At 34.1% G+C, this 15,821-nt stretch overlaps 2 protein-coding genes across 7 annotated transcripts in view; one reads left to right on the top strand and one right to left on the bottom strand.

The window, feature by feature from the left end:
• Positions 1-1,452: 1,452 nt before the first annotated feature.
• Positions 1,453-13,413, bottom strand: odr4 (odr-4 GPCR localization factor homolog). Of its 2 annotated transcripts, none has more exons than XM_051134529.1 (14): positions 13,317-13,413; positions 10,645-10,750; positions 10,425-10,562; positions 10,239-10,334; positions 9,867-9,973; positions 9,711-9,747; positions 9,486-9,623; positions 9,270-9,365; positions 6,754-6,813; positions 6,523-6,654; positions 4,142-4,229; positions 3,513-3,698; positions 2,703-2,798; positions 1,453-1,958 (listed from the first exon to the last, which is right to left on the bottom strand). In XM_051134529.1, exons 2-14 carry the CDS (start codon positions 10,741-10,743, stop codon positions 1,891-1,893), a joined length of 1,341 nt encoding a protein of 446 aa, XP_050990486.1. In that variant the 5' UTR covers positions 10,744-10,750; positions 13,317-13,413; the 3' UTR covers positions 1,453-1,890. The 2 variants fall into 2 exon arrangements, with proteins under 2 accessions (XP_050990486.1, XP_050990496.1); XM_051134539.1 differs by lacking the exon at positions 13,317-13,413 and adding an exon at positions 12,868-12,890.
• A 58-nt stretch (positions 13,414-13,471) lies between these two features.
• Positions 13,472-15,821, top strand: part of tpra (translocated promoter region a, nuclear basket protein) — a 30,437-nt gene continuing 28,087 nt past the window's right edge. For 3 of the 5 annotated variants that reach the window (XR_007829572.1, XR_007829571.1, XM_051133718.1), the window contains exons 1-4: positions 13,472-13,684; positions 14,032-14,136; positions 14,229-14,284; positions 14,378-14,474. Coding sequence is in view for 1 of the 5 variants with exons in the window: in XM_051133718.1 (XP_050989675.1) it covers positions 13,534-13,684; positions 14,032-14,136; positions 14,229-14,284; positions 14,378-14,474 (409 nt within the window). In the remaining 4 variants the exon portion in view is untranslated. The remainder of the gene's footprint in view (positions 13,685-14,031; positions 14,137-14,228; positions 14,285-14,377; positions 14,475-15,821) is intronic. The other 2 variants (XR_007829574.1, XR_007829573.1) reach the window with 1 other exon arrangement.

Here is a 15,821-nt window from a genome sequence, read left to right as displayed (position 1 = left end):
CACATACTTCGCCATACATTTTGTTTTATATAGGGCTGTCAGTAAAATTTGTAATCGAATTAATTACATTATGTTTTAACTAAATTTGGCTGTGAAAATACCCACAAAAGACTATTTAAAGCTATTATTGTGTTAAATGAGAAAGTAGCAAGTAGACATTACAAATAGTAGCTTTAGAAAGAAATAATTTATTTGATTCAGCATAAAATGTATTACACATAAACATTTAGGCTGCAACGGCCTAACGTAAACTGTGGAACATAAAAGAAGATCATTTGAGAAACATCTCAGTATTTTTTGTTCATACAATGAAAGTCATTGGTAACCAAAACAGCTACCAACAGTCTTCAAAATACCTTTTTTATGTTCCACAAAAGAAAGGTTTGAAATGACATGAGGGTGAGTAAATGATGACAGAATTAATTTTTGGGGGGTGAAATATCCCTTTAATGTTTTTATTATTATTAGTGTTATTATTTTTATTTAATGGAATGATACTCCAAATGGCTGATTTGAAGTAAATGGCTCTCTTTAGAATGGGCCTTTGAATCATTGATTCACATGATTCGTTTAAAAACGGATTCATTCATAAACTAAACACCACTGTGTGGCTTGGAGACATACAATTCTAGTAAGTAAATTTCTAGTATGCCTAGTAAGAGCTTGATTAGCTAATTCAGGTGTGTTTAATTAGGTGTGTTAAAAATTCAGGAAGACAGGACCGAGTTTGGGCACCCCTGTGCTATGGCTTTGAAGGTAATATGTTCTCTGCAAAACTAATCAAAAACACATGATATTGTGCTTAAAATAATACATAATATCAACTTATTACTTACTGAACTGTTGTATAGATCAATTTACTCTCTGAAAACAGTGATGATGTTTTTTTGTGGGCGGAGCCTATCTGGTTGCAGATAATGAGTCAATGGAAGCCATGGAGTAAAAGAATAAAAAAGGTAAATTTGAGTTTATATTTCAAAATTCTGACTTTATTCTCACAATTCCAAGTTTATATCCCACAATTCTGACTTTTTTCCCCTCAGAATGGACAAACTCGGCATTGTTGAGTTAAATCGAGTTATAAAGTCCGAAATATGAGATATAAACTTGCTTTTGCGAGAAAAAAGTCAGAAAATGTGGAATAAAATAGGTTAATGTGAAATGTTATATCTTTAAATAGTATTTTACGCTGTAACTGCAGGGCCAATATAATATGTTCCCTATGAACTGCATATGTGAATATTATGTAGACCTATTGTTTAAATCAAATTTATGGTATAAAAGTAGAATATATGATTTGCATTCTGATTCTAACATCCGAAGTCACAACAATACATTTTATCTCTTATTCCGTGGATTTTTCCCATTTCTCTCCACTTGTTACCAGTGTTTTTCTGCAACCACAATGTGTGTGACACAACTGTGACGTCTACTCGAAATTGGTCTATAATAACACATAGATTGGGATAAAATCAGCACTCATGTCATATTGCTCTTGCTGCCTGTGTGATATAGTGTGATATGTGATATATAAATATGAGACAAAACACATACAGGGGCATTTCTTGTACCAATATCTTGAATTTTAGAGCATAACCGCATCTATGGAGTTGCTGCCCTGTATCATATTTTTCAACAACAATCAACTGTATGAAATATATGATGACGTACAGGTCTGGGGGCGGGGCCAGCGTGCTAACTGTGTTAAAAATTTTTAATTGTGTTATTTTTTCATAACTAATTGATTAAGTTAAACTGACAGCCCTAATTTCATATAATCCTATAATAGTCCAAATTTAAGAATTACATTTGAAATCATATTTAAGATCATTCAGTATATTATACAAATGTACACACTCACTCATACAAACATGTTTACTATTTCCATTGTCATTCACTGAGATACAGTAGAGATGTGGCTGTGGCAAGGAGAGCGATAGCTGCTGCTATGGCCACACCTGCATGTTTGAGAGAGAAAAGAGAGGTCATCAGTCATCAAGAGGTGGAAATGGAACAATGGGAATGTGAGAATGTTTCTAGGAATTTTAGGAATCACACAAAGGACAATATGGTCACATCAGCCTAACATGGAGTCACTCACACTGTATCATTATACAGTGTATTGTTATTATTAAAGGAGAAATCCACTTTTTGAGGGAAACATTTCAGGTTTTTTTTTTTCCATATAATGGACTGCTATCAAACAATTCAGCTTCAAACTATCCCAAATGCGGTTGTAAACGATCCCAGCCAAGGAAGAAGGGTCTTATCTAGCGAAACGATCGGTTATTTTCAGAAAAATAATACAATTTATATACTTTTTAATGTCAAATGCTCGTCTTGTCTCACTCTGCCTGAACTGTTTTTTTCCGGTTCATGACAGTTAGGGTATGTCAAAAAACGTCTCATGTTCTCCCTCAACTTCAAAGTCGTCTTATATCGCTGTTTTACCTTTTTTGTTAAGGGTGTTTAATGTTTTCAAAGATTGGGTTGGTACTTCTGCTGTGATGTAGGATGATTTTGAAATGATTTTTGAAGCTGAGGGAGAAAATACTGATAATTTCGAGTTCTTTACGGCTGAAGAAAAAAAGATATGAACATCTTGGATGAAAAGGGGGTGAGTACATTATCTGTACATTTTTTGTTCTGGAAGTGGACTTCTCCTTTAATATGAATAATTATGAATAATATCAGGCACTCACCAGCATAATATTGAGGGGCTTTCTGAATTTTGGGATTTTCTGCTTGAACTGAGGTGACATGCTTACTGGAATCATCACTGTGGCTGTCTGTTATCCCTGATCCAGAAACAGTAAAAAAATATTACTAAATACTAAAGGTGTGTGAAATACTAAAAAAAAAAAAAACAAGCGCAAACATGTAAAAAATGTAATTACTAGGTATAGGCTTGTACCATTGAAGAGGAAGAAATTACAGGAAAAAAAGGGGAAAAAATCTTGTCTTTCCAAGCTGGAGGTTGTGTTTTCACAGAGATGATAATCCAACATTCCCTGAAGGCCTTGTTATTAGAAGGGATCAGATATTCTATAGCCTGCAGCTAGTCATATTACCCCTTCCACGTTTTTCCTTTTAACCATACTTGGAAACCATTTGTGGGCAAACGTGAACTGGTTTGAACAAGAGGCGAGGTGTAGCTGGCTATTATTTTGGAGGAGAAATGAGGCAGGGTGTGTCACAAGAGGTCTGTATGCACCCATTTTAACAAGGTTTATCCTATAGTCACACACCTATACACATTCTTCACCGTTTAACCATAAATGCCCCACAATACTTGTGTCCAGTCATTCCTAATGACTTTGTAAGGGCTTGCTCTACATTGCACAATACCCTAGTAAAACATATGACGTCCACCTGAAAAAGCCTAGAGGTAATACAAATCAATACAATAGTGCGTTTCCATAAGTACCGACGTTTCATTATTTAAATAAGCCATAACATGAGACACTCAAATAAAGTGAGAGAATTACTGAACCCCACAGTCTTAAACATACATTGATTGCTCTCCAAACTAGTATCTATGTCCTCCTCTGGGGTTTCGCAGTCTAGCATCTCTTTCAGGCGCTCGGCCACATCAGCTGTACTTTCGTCTGGGAACATGTAGTCACACACAGACAGGCCGGCGATGGGCATCGGTGCAAACACACGTCGAGGAAGGGCCTGCTGCCCACTGCACAGACCTAGGGAAACAATATGGTAACTTATGAACAGTTCTGTCACTCACTAAAAACAACTGCGGCAACCTACTGCCATCTAGTGGTTACTTTTTGATGTTTGCACAAGTTTGTTGTGGAACTTCAAGGAATAGACCACCAAAAATGTAAAGATTTTGTCATCATATACTCATACTCATGACATTTAAAACTTGAATCTGTCTTCTGTGGAACTTAAAACAAGATCTTGGTAACCATTTTCATTCGTTTTTTCAGTTATATGGAAAAAACTGCAATGGAAGTCAAGGGAAACCAACTGTTTGGTTACCAATATTCTTCAAATATCTTCTTTTATGTTCCTCAGAAGAAAGAAGATACACGTTTTGAACAACACAAGGGCGAGTAACCGATGACAGAGTCCTTTATCCGATTTTTATCCTTTTGTAAGACGTGATGATGGACTACTGTACCTTTTTGACTTTCTTCATTCATTAAAAGATCTTCCAGAAACATCTCCACTCTGGAGCAAACCGTGTTTATGACGTCTCTCTTAATGGCCTACCAGTACAAGGAGAATTTAAATCAGAAATGAAAGACAGTACATAACAGGCAAACAGGAAAAAAAAAAATTAAAAAAATTTAGTGTATTTAGTCAGTTTTCTGATCATGACAAATATTGTGAAATATGTGAACTAATTTTCATGATATGACTGGTAATTTTTTTCTTTTGTATAATAGTAAAACAATAAAAATAATAAATAATTTGTGTTGTCAAACGATTACTCGTAATTAATCGCATCCAAAATAAGTTTTTGTTCAGATAATATGTTAGTGTACTGTAAATATCTATTATGTATATATAAATGTGACCCTGGACCAAAAAACCAGTCTTAAGTCGCTGGGGTATATTTGTAGCAATAGCCAAAAATACATTGTATGGGTCAAAATTATAGATTTTTTTTTATGCCAAAAATCATTAGGAAATTAAGTAAAGATCATGTTCCATGAAGATATTTTGTAAAATTCCTACTGTAACTATATCAAAACTTATATATGAATTTTTGATTAGTAATGTGCATTGTTAAGAACTTTATTTTGACAGCTTTAAAGGCGATTTTCTAAATATTTTAACTTCTTTGCACGCTCAGATTCCAGATTTCAAATAGTTGTATCTCAGCCAAATACTGTCCTATAATAGCAACCATACATCAATGAAAAGCTTATTTATTCAACTTTTAGATAATGTATAAATCTCAATTTTGAAAAATCGACCCTTATGACTGGTTTTGTGGTCCAGGGTCACAAATACACATATACACGCATGTATATATTTAAGAAAAACATGTTGTTTATATATTTAAAATATTTACATATAATGTCAATTATATGAATAGAAATATATACATGTAAACGTATAAATAAACACATATATTATGTAAACAAAAAATTATTTTAGTAGTGATTATTCATTTGACAGTCCTAAAAAATAATATTAAATTAACTGTTTTGAATGCTACAAATTAATTCAGCATTACAACATAAAAAAAATAATATTTACTTTGATTTCATTTAAAAGTGTTATTCAATTATTAGTGTTTAAAAGATTTTAAGTGAGTGTTAGATGATGGCAATTGTAAAGAAAAATAGTGGGAAATTATGACAAACAATTAAATATCCAATATCAATATATTTGATATACAGTTGAGGTCAAAAGTTTACACACACCTTGCAGAATCTGCAAAATGTTAATTATTTTATCAAAATAAGAGGGATCATACAAAATGCATGTTCTTTTTTATTTACTAATGACCTGAGTAAGATATTAAACATAAAAGACATTTACATATAGACCACAAAAGAAAAACAGCTGAATTTATAAAAATTACCATGTTCAAAATTTTACATACTTTTGATTATTAATACTGTGTTGTTACCTGAATGATCCACAGCTGTGGTTTTTTGGTTTGTTTGTTTAATGATAGTTGTTCCCTATCCCTAAGGGACTCCCTATGAAGAGTCCCTTGTTTGTCCTGAACCGTTAAACTGCCCGCTGTTCTTCAGAGAAAATCCTTCGGGTCCCAGAAATTCTTTGGTTTTTCAGCTTTTTTCAGTATTTGAACCCTTTCAAACAATGACTTTATGATTTTGAGATCCATCTTTTCACACTGAGGACAACTGAGGGACTCATATGCAACTATTACAGAAGGTTCAAATGCTCACTGATGCTCCAGAAGGTAAAAAAAAAAATGATGCATTAAGAGCTGGGGGGTGAAAGCTTTTGAATTTGAGGATCAGGGTAAATTAAAAAATGTTGTCTTCTGGGAAACATGTAAGCATTTTCTGTAGCTTCTGAAGGGCAGTACTAAATGTAAAAAAATGTACATATCACCATTCTGTTCAAAAGTGTACACCCCTGGCTCTTAATGCATCATGTTTCCTTCTGGTGCATCAGTGAGCTTTGAACCTGTTTGTTTTTGAATAATTTAATAAAATGATTACCATTTGGCAGATTCTGCAAGGTGTATGTAAACATTTATAACTAACTGTATATCAAACATTAGCTGCATCTCATTTCAGAGGCTGCGTCCTCCGGAGGTCACATTTGAAGGCTGCAAATTGGTAAATTGTTAAGTAAAAAATAAATTACAGTATTTTACACCAAGGAAGAAGAGTCCCTTTTATTTGTTACTTTGCTTAAAGAAGACTTCCATGATGATATATGCAGCCTACAAATGTGACATCCGGAGGATGCAGCCTCCAAAATGAGACCCAGCTATTGTCTCATTACAATATTGTAGTGAAACACTGAAACATCCCTAAGCATTAAGCAGTATGAGTAGGCATTTATTACCTGTGCTGCATGTCTGGCTTTGGGTTTGTTATTGTGGATGTAGGCCCTGCAGTGAACCACTCCTCGAACCCTCATGGAGCTACTGCACACCTGAACCAGTGCACTGCTTCGCTTATCCAGCTCTGCCTGTTCCTGTGGCGTTAATATACTTATTATATATTTGACAATACACACATTTATCTTCAGTGATAATCTTCACTAGAAGACACTATTATAAGAGAAGACGCTCACATCTGAGACAAAGATCCGTGCTGGCAGTGTCGGACGATGGGTTGTTTTTGGGTTCTTTTTCTGAAAAGAACAAACATGTGCCTCAGCTCACATGTACAATCAATATGTCAGAATGGTCAATTAGTGTCAAATTAAGATAGCTTTAATACTTCTTGAGTTACAGGCATACACATTTTTGAAAAAAAAAAAAAAAAAAATATATATATATATGACACTCAAACAGGTTCTATGCAATTGTTTTGATTGTTGTGAGGGAAACAAGATACAGTTCTAATTTCAACATTATTTCTTCTTTAGACATTGTTCTTTAAATAAAATAAGTATTAGCTATATACAAAGTGACCAACATTTGGTTTTCAACCACTAAAAATTGGTTATATTCAACAATTAGGACAAGAAGCCTTATTGAGATCCCCATATATAGGTGCATCTCAATAAATTAGGATGTCGTGGAAAAGTTCATTTATTTCAGTAATTCAACTCAAATTGTGAAACGTGTATCTCAACAAATTAGAATACTTTATAAGACCAATAAAAAAAAAACATTTTTAGTGAATTGTTGGCCTTCTGGAAAGTATGTTCTTTTACTGTATATGTACTCAATACTTGGTAGGGGCTCCTTTTGCTATAATATTCAGTGTGGCATGGAAGTGATCAGTCTGTGGCACTTCTGAGGTGGTATGGAAGCCCAGGTTTCTTTGTCAAGCACACCAACACCATGGTCATTTAACCAACTTAAATGGTTGCTTTTGGCAGTGTGGGCAGGTGCCAAATCCTGCTGGAAAATGAAATCAGCATCTTTAAAAAGCTGGTCAGCAGAAGGAAGCATGAAGTGCTCTAAAATTTCTTGGTAAATAGGTGCAGTGACTTTGGTTTTCAAAAAACACAGAGGACCAACACCAGCAGATGACACTGCACCCCAAATCATCACAGTCTGTGGAAACTTAACACTGGACTTCAGGCAACTTGGGCCATGAGCTTCTCCACCCTTCCTCCAGACTCTAGGACCTTGGTTTCCAAATGAAATACAAAACTTGCTCTCATCTGAAAAGAGGACTTTGGACCACTGGGCAATAGTCCATTTCTTCTTCTCCTTAGCCCAGGTAAGACGCCCCTGACGTTGTCTGTGGTTCAGGAGTGGCTTAACAAGAGGAATACGACAACTGTAGCCTCAGCCTCAGTCCATTCCTTGTGAAGTTCACCCAAATTCTTGAATCGATTTTGCTGGACAAGCCTCTCAAGGCTGCGGTTCTCTCGGTTGGTTGTGCATCTTTTTCTTCCACTCTTTTTTATTCCATGCTTGGATACAGCACTCTGTGAACAGCCAGCTTCTTTGGCAATGAATGTTTGTGGCTTACCCTCCTTGTGAAGTGTGTCAGTGATTGTCTTCTGGACGACTGTCAGATCAGCAGTCTTCCCCATGATTGTGTAGCCTAGTGAACCAAACTGAGAGACCATTTTGAAGGCTCAGGAAACCTTTGCAGGTGTTTTGAGTTGATTAGCTGATTGGCATGTCACCATATTCTAATTTGTTGAGATAGTGAATTGTTGGGTTTTTGTTAAATGTGAGCCAAAATCATCACAATTAAAAGAACCAAAGACTTAAACTATTTCAGTCTGTGTGCACTGAATTTATTTAATACACGAGTTTCACAAATTGAGTTGAATTACTGAAATAAATAAACTTTTCCATGACATTCTAATTTACTGAGATACACCTGTGTCTGGGACTAAACATTGTAGGGCCTTGAAAATTAAGATTTCAAAAGAAAAGTTTATTAAGAACTATAATCTAAAATCATATTGCGAAATCTTTAATACTTCCTGAGTTATATGCATGCAAACTGGTATGTTCAATGCAGTTGTTTTGACAGAAGGAAATGAGATACATCTCTAGTTTCAACATTATGTGCTCTTCAGACCTTCCTCTTTAAAAGAAAAGAAGTAGCACATTTTTACAAACTGACCCACATTTGGTTTTTGACCACTGAAAATGTACATTTTAACAATTTACTCCATATTGAAATTCTAGTATCTCTGGACATGAACCATACAGGGCCTTACAAATAAAAACGGCAAAAGGAAAGTTTGTTAAGACCCAATATCTAAAAAAAACTAGAGAAAAAAAACCTAAAAGTGCCATTTCCCCATTTTTGAATGGTCACCTTTGGCACATAATGCGACTGCTGCAGTCAACAGCTTTTACTAACAGACATACCAATCTCGGTGTAAAAATAACATTATGATGCTGCCATCTTCTTGAAGTAATTTTTATCCCCCCCTGTAATTTGGCTCTGAATCTGAAGTAAAAATGGCCAATTTGACCCCCCTCTACAAAATAGTGGACTACTCCGTAAATATTCATCCATGACATTTAATATTTTGGCTTTCCATTACTATAGATGTCTATCTTTTTAAAGAAAATTATTAGCAAAATCAAAAATTTGAGACGGGGACCTCTGGTTGAGTTGACCCAGAATGACCCAGAAGGAAGAACAACAGAATAAATTTTTTACCTGTCCTGTTATGAGTTCAGAGTCATCTAATGCCTGTCTGCCATTTATGAGACAGTAAGCAGCCTCAATTTGTTTAGCCCACCTCTTAAGACCATCCTGGACAAGGGAGGCAAATGAAGATTAAATTCACGACCTAGCAACCTACTCTCCTCATTTTCAAATGTACATTCTTTATTCTTTAGAAAATCCTTCACGAGTAAAACACTAACTTGTCACCTTCATGGACTTGTCTGTGTTATCAGAAGAAGATCCTGTCACAGGGATCTGCAGGTCCACCTTAACAGAGCAGGTCAACATGGGCCAGGATGATGAAACACCTGTCTGATACTTCCAGTCTGCTGGTTTGGCCGAACTCTATAAATTTGAAAGCACAAAACACAGCTGAATACAATACTATCTGCCACACAATTCCACGTTTTAAGACCAATAAGTGTCTCTTACCTTTGGATCTTTTACATCAAATGTTTTGCAGACAGTTCTGTACATTTTAAGTCAAGGATTGGGCAAACTTGTGTGGTTATTCATACAGAATGTTGCTTTTAGATCACAGAGTATATAATTATGTAGGGTAATAGCTGAAGATAGTATATAGGATACTTCTTTGTTTTGGAGCAGATATGCAGGGTGACACGATCAGTCACATCATCCTCTGACAATTCCCACAATCTTCCCTTAGTTATGTATTTATCCACGGCAAATATGAGCTATGTAAAGACAAACGCACAGACTGAGTGATGTTGGCCTACTAAATCATCTTTAATAAAACAAGCTAAAATGTGGTCCAGTCAATTTCTAAATTACTAGTATAATAAATTCTAATTAAAATGTGTTAAATTATTGAACAAAAATACAATTAATATAATACAAAATTATTTTGATTACATAAAATTAATAATATGGAGTTTATTCTAACAAATAAACAAATCAGAAGATTAAAAAAAAACAAAAAAAAAACATCAAAGACCATACCCTTTTAAATGTATTTTGGGCATCTTTGGAGAGTTCAGGTGGGGTTACTAAAAACAGGCCAAGAATACAAAGACCTCCTGGTAACATGCGGGACACCTAAAGTAGGGAAAGTCAAAAAATCTGTACAACTTGCGAGTAAAACATTTCAAAGCCCCCGTGCAAATTACATGACATCAGGGTAATCACCTGCTTGGCATGTTCTGTGACCCACTCCACATCAATGTCATCCAGTGGGCTGACCCCTTTCGAAGACTTCGGTTGCCCCTCATTCTCCCTGTGAGGAGTCTGCACAGCCAGCACTACAAAATCTCTCTGTGGAGAAGACTGTGAAAAGCAAAAGGTTAGAAATATAGAAAAAAAAATAGTTGTGTATACTGGGATTATGACATGAGTTTAGTTTCCTTACTTGACCAGCCAGGAGTCCAGTCACACAGGATCCAGGAGCTGCCTGAAGCCCACCAAGATATTCTTCCACAGCTTCATCTACAAAGTAACTCCTACCCATTTTGCCTCTAAACAAACAAAAGAAAAAAATAATTTAAAAAAATCAATATTGTCTCATATAACCTGCTTGCAACTGCAATAAACTACCAAACATACATTACCACTCAAAAGATTTTTAATGTTTTAGTCTTTACTGCTCACCAAGCCTGCATTTATTTGATCCAAAATACAGCAAAACAGTAAACATTTGAAATATTTTTACTATTTAAGACAACTGTTTTCTATTTGAACACAGTGGGGGGGGGGAATTATTTGATTCCCTGCTGATTTTGTATGTTTGCCCACTGACAAAGAGACGATCAGTCTATAATTTTAATGGTAGGTTTATTTGAACAGTGAGAGACAGAACAACAACAACAAAAAAAAAATCATAAACGCATTTCAAAAAAGTTAGAAATTGATTTGCATTTAATGAGTGAAACAAGTATTTGACACCTTTGCAAAACGTGACTTTGTACTTGGTGGCAAAACCCTTGTAGTCAATCATAGAGGCCAGACCTTTCCTGTAGTTGGCCACCAGGTTTGCACACATCTCAGGAGGGATTTTGTCCCACTCCTCTTTGCAGATTCTTTCTAATCATTAAGGTTTTGAGGCTGATATTTGGCAACTTGAACCTTCAACAGTGTTTTGTTGCCTTGGCCATGTATTTTGGGTCACTGTCATGCACCACAACACTTTCACCCAGTTCTTCTCGGAATCATTCAGATGTTCATTGGCAAACTTCAGACGGGCATGTACATGTGCTTTCTTAAGCAGGGGGACCTTGCGGGTGCTGCAGGATTTCAGTCCTTCAAGACGAAGTGTGTTACCAATTGTTTTCTTGGTGACTATGGTCCCAGCTGCTTTGAGATCATTGACAAAATCCTCCCGTGTGATTCTGGGCTGATTCCTCACCATTCTCATGATCACTGACCACGAGGTGAGATCTTGATGGAGCCCCAGATTAAGAGAGAATGACAGTTATTTTGCGTTTCTTCCATTTGTGAATAATCGCACCAACTGTTGTCACCTTCTCACCAAGCTGCTTGGTGATGGTCTTGTAGCCCATTTAGCCTTGTGTAGGTCTACAATCTACAAAAACGTACCTGTATAAAAGACATCTGAGAGCCAGAAATCTTGCTGATTAATAGGGGATCAAATACTTACTTCATTCATTAAAATGCAAATCAATTTATAACTTTTTTGAAATGCATTCTCTCACTGTTCAAATAAACCTTCCATTAAAATTATAGACTGATCATTTCTTTGTCAGTGGGCAAAGATACAAAATCAGCAGGGGATCAAATAATATTTTCCCCCACTGTTTTAAAATGTAATTTATTCCAGTGATAAAAACTAAATTTTTTTAGCATCACTATCGTCACATGATCCTTCGGAAATCATTCTAATAGGCTGATTTGTTGTTCAAGAAACAATTATTATTATTATTATTATTATTTACAATTCCAAAGATTAGCATATAAGAAATTATAGAAAGTAATACTTTTGTTCATCAAAGATACTTTAAATTGATCAAAGGTGATGATAAAGACATTTATAATGTTACAAATGCTGTTCTTCTGAAATTATTCGTAAAAAAAAAAAAACAAATCTATTCAGCTGTTTTCAATATAATAATAATAATAATAATAATAATAATAATGTTTTATTTTTATTTATTTTTTTTCCCAAATCAGAATATTAGAATGATTTCTAAAGAATCATGTGACTGGAGTAACGATGCTAAAAATTCAGCTTTGAAATCACAGAAATAAATTACATTTTTAAATATATTCAAATAGAAAACAGCTGTTTAAAATAGTACAAATATTTCAACATTTTACTGCTTCTGCTGTACTTTGAATCAAATAAATGCAGGCTTGGTGAGCAGAAAAGACTTCTTTAAAAACATTAAAAATCATACTGTTCAAAAACTTTTGACTGGTAGTGTATGTTACACTTCTGAAACAGATGCAAAATAACGTTAAAATACCTTTATACCATGTTTTCACTGAAAAAAATACAGACTGACTGACTTTGGACAGGTATAGTAATTGTTAAGGGGATTAATTTTATTATCATTATTATTATTATTATTATTAATTTATTTATTTTTTATTATATTATACTATTACTTTTTATTACCTGTAACGTGTAAATGAGCATTTAAATCTGTGTTCAGTCTTCTCAATAACAGTAAATAATAGGGAAAAAGAAAAAAAGTGTATTTAGTCAACCTTTTAATAACAATAAATTGACAATATTAAAATTCTGTGTCATTTCGTCAAAATAAAACACTTACAAATAAAAGTAATTGTTTTAAATGCTAAAAGTAAATTTAGGAATCACACATTATAATGTGAAGTATGAAAAATGAATATATTGTTATAATTATTTTATTTCGCGCAGTCACTACAGCTTAGTTCCAAAATAAAGAACAGAAGCAGTTGAACGTCTCACTATGAATGGAATCAAAAAGTAATACATTTCCAAGGACAAATTTATTTAAACACATATACATTACTGATATTTCAGGAAACATACAATAGAACAATGTTACAGAACATATTGCAAAAGAAAATCTTCAAACCTACCTTCAGATCATGCACACTTCTTCAGACAGCTGATGAGTTCTCACTGGACCCAATACGTGTGATAACGTCGCATCAAATACACGCTACTGCGTTCAAGAGACCTGATTGGACAATACGTCTGTAGGTCCGTGCTGCTTTGCGGCTTGAGTTTACATCGCTCAAATATGACGTAAGGTCAGCTAGCCGCTAATGCTAACTCTCGCAGTGTGCCGGAGTGATGGCGGCACTTCTTCAGCAAGCGCTGGAAAGAACCGAGATAAACAAACTGCCGAAAGCAATCCAGAACAAGCTCGAGAAAGTTCTGTCAGAGCAGCAGACGGAAATAGACGCAGTGAAATCACAACACGAGCGATATAAAGCAGACTGCGGTGAGTAACGGTAGCAAGTCGGGCCAGAGTCATTCAACAGTAGTGTTTCTAAAAACACTAGTGTACTGCCTGACTAGACAGCATGTTTAGGCATCAAAAATGAATTTATACTGATCAAAATCTTTAAAGAACAAGTTGTCTGGTTAATTGTTTTGTTAAGGCTTGTTTGTTTCGTTTTTGTCCACTTGTGTTTACTTTATGAGATCTTTAGATACTGAAACTATTGATAATTTGTTCTTACAATTATTATTTCTCTCCATTAATCATAAATGCCTTGTCATGAAGTTTCAAATGAACTGTCAGTATGAAATGTCCCAGTAAAACCTTAAATATTTTTGAATGAACAGAGCAACAGTACTTTAATCTTGAGAAGAAGCTAGCTGAGAGTCAGGAGCAGTTCTTGTCCCAAAGTAAAGAATATCACAGTATTAAGGAAGAGAACGGCCGCCTTGGTAAGTACTGTGTGTTATTCTGTTTTTAATACAACGTGGGTTATTGATGCAGTGTTGCTGTATAACATAAGTGTGCTTGTTCTTTCTTAAAGCCGAGGAACTTAAGAAGCTGAAAGATTTAGAGGAAGAGCAGGGGACAACGCAAGAGGTAACTGCAAGTCTCTCACCTATCATGCTTTATATGGATCTTCATATTTTAGCAGTTAAAGATGATGAAAATATTTCATGTTTTGCATTTCAGAGTAAGCCGCCAAAAGCCAAATATGAAATCGAAGCAGAAAACAGAGAGCTCTCGCGGTTGCTTGAGAAGAAATCTCAAGAAGTGGAAAACCTCAGCGGTATGAGTTATTTATCGCACTGTTTTTTGTGATTGAGGTACTTTAATGGACAACATTTTAAGGACCAAAATATCAGTGAATACATGTGAAATTTCATAATTCTCTATATCATAGCAAAAACTACTATACTTTTGAACACTTCTCTTTTTGAAGTTAATTATGAATATACACTACCACTACAGAGTTTGAGGTCAGAAAGATTTTCATGTTTTTAAAAGAATACTCATCATGACTGAATTTATTTGGTTAAAAATATGCTATAAACAGAAATATTGATATTAAAAATAAAATAGGTAAATAGTTTTCTATTAGTTTTCTATGCAAGCCTGCACTTATTTGAACCAAAGTATAGCAAAAACAGTAAACATTTGAAATATTTTTACTATTTAAAAAAAAAATTCTATTTGAATGTATTTTAAAATGTAGTTTATTTTTGTGACTTTCGGAGCTGAGTTTTTAGCATCATTGCTCCAGTCAAATGATCCTTCATGATTTGCTGCTCAGAAAACATTATTATTATATTGAAATTTGATTGAAAGTTTTTTAATGAATAAAAAGTTCAGAAGAACAGCATTTGTCTGAAATAGAAATCTTTTGTAACATTATAAATGTCTTTATCATCACTTTTGTTCAATTTAAACCATCCTTGCTAAATAAAAGCATTTTATTTAGCAAGGATAGGAAATAAATTTCTATAATTTCCTAAGATTCCATGCTTTTGAATGGTATAGTGTATAATGTTACAAAGCTTTTTATTTCAGATAAACGCTGATCTTTGGATATTTCTATTCATCAAAGAATCCTGAAAAAATGTGCTCAACTGTTTTAAATATTGAGAATAATAATAATATATATATATATATATATTTTTTTTTTTTTGGAACTGCAAATCTGCATATTAGAATGATTTCTGACAGATCATGTGGCACTGAAGTAGTGATGCTGAAAATTTAGAATTGATCACAGGAATAAATTACATTTTAAAATGCATTCAAATAGAAAGCCGTTAATTTAAATACTAAACATATTTCAAAATCTTATTGTTTTTGCTGTACTTTGGATCAAATAAATGCAGGCTTGGTGAGCAGAAGAGACAAAATCTTAAAAAAAAAATCTTAAAGCTGAAGTTTCAGTAGCCAGTACTTCAGTCTTCAGTGTCACGTGATCCTTCAGAAATCATTCTAATGTAAATAAAGTATCAATTAAAAACAAAATAAATAACGGTGGTGAAAATATTAGTAAATTAAATTAAAACAGTAGAATGTAGCCATTAGGTGTTTGTAAACTAATTAATATTAATTTTAATCAAGTAAACAGTTAGTCAGAAACAAATTAATTGCTCGCATG

Source organism: Labeo rohita, chromosome 2 (assembly GCF_022985175.1).
Source record: "Labeo rohita strain BAU-BD-2019 chromosome 2, IGBB_LRoh.1.0, whole genome shotgun sequence".
NCBI classification, from domain to species: domain Eukaryota; kingdom Metazoa; phylum Chordata; class Actinopteri; order Cypriniformes; family Cyprinidae; genus Labeo; species Labeo rohita.
The sequence above is the reverse complement of the archived record's forward strand: the minus strand, read 5'-3'. Positions and strand labels throughout refer to the sequence as shown.

What these genes read in the sequence shown, in the direction of transcription:
- odr4 (XM_051134529.1), bottom strand. Translation starts at nt 10,743, where the DNA reads ATGGGTAGGAGTTACTTTGTAGATGAAGCTGTGGAAGAATATCTTGGT. An exon ending in TAGTTTGGAGAGCAATCAAT is followed by an intron (nt 2,799 to 3,512) that starts GTATGTTTAAGA and finishes TTTCTGGATCAG; the next exon opens with GGATAACAGACAGCCACAGT. An exon ending in AGCCCCTCAATATTATGCTG is followed by an intron (nt 1,959 to 2,702) that starts GTGAGTGCCTGA and finishes TCAAACATGCAG; the next exon opens with GTGTGGCCATAGCAGCAGCT.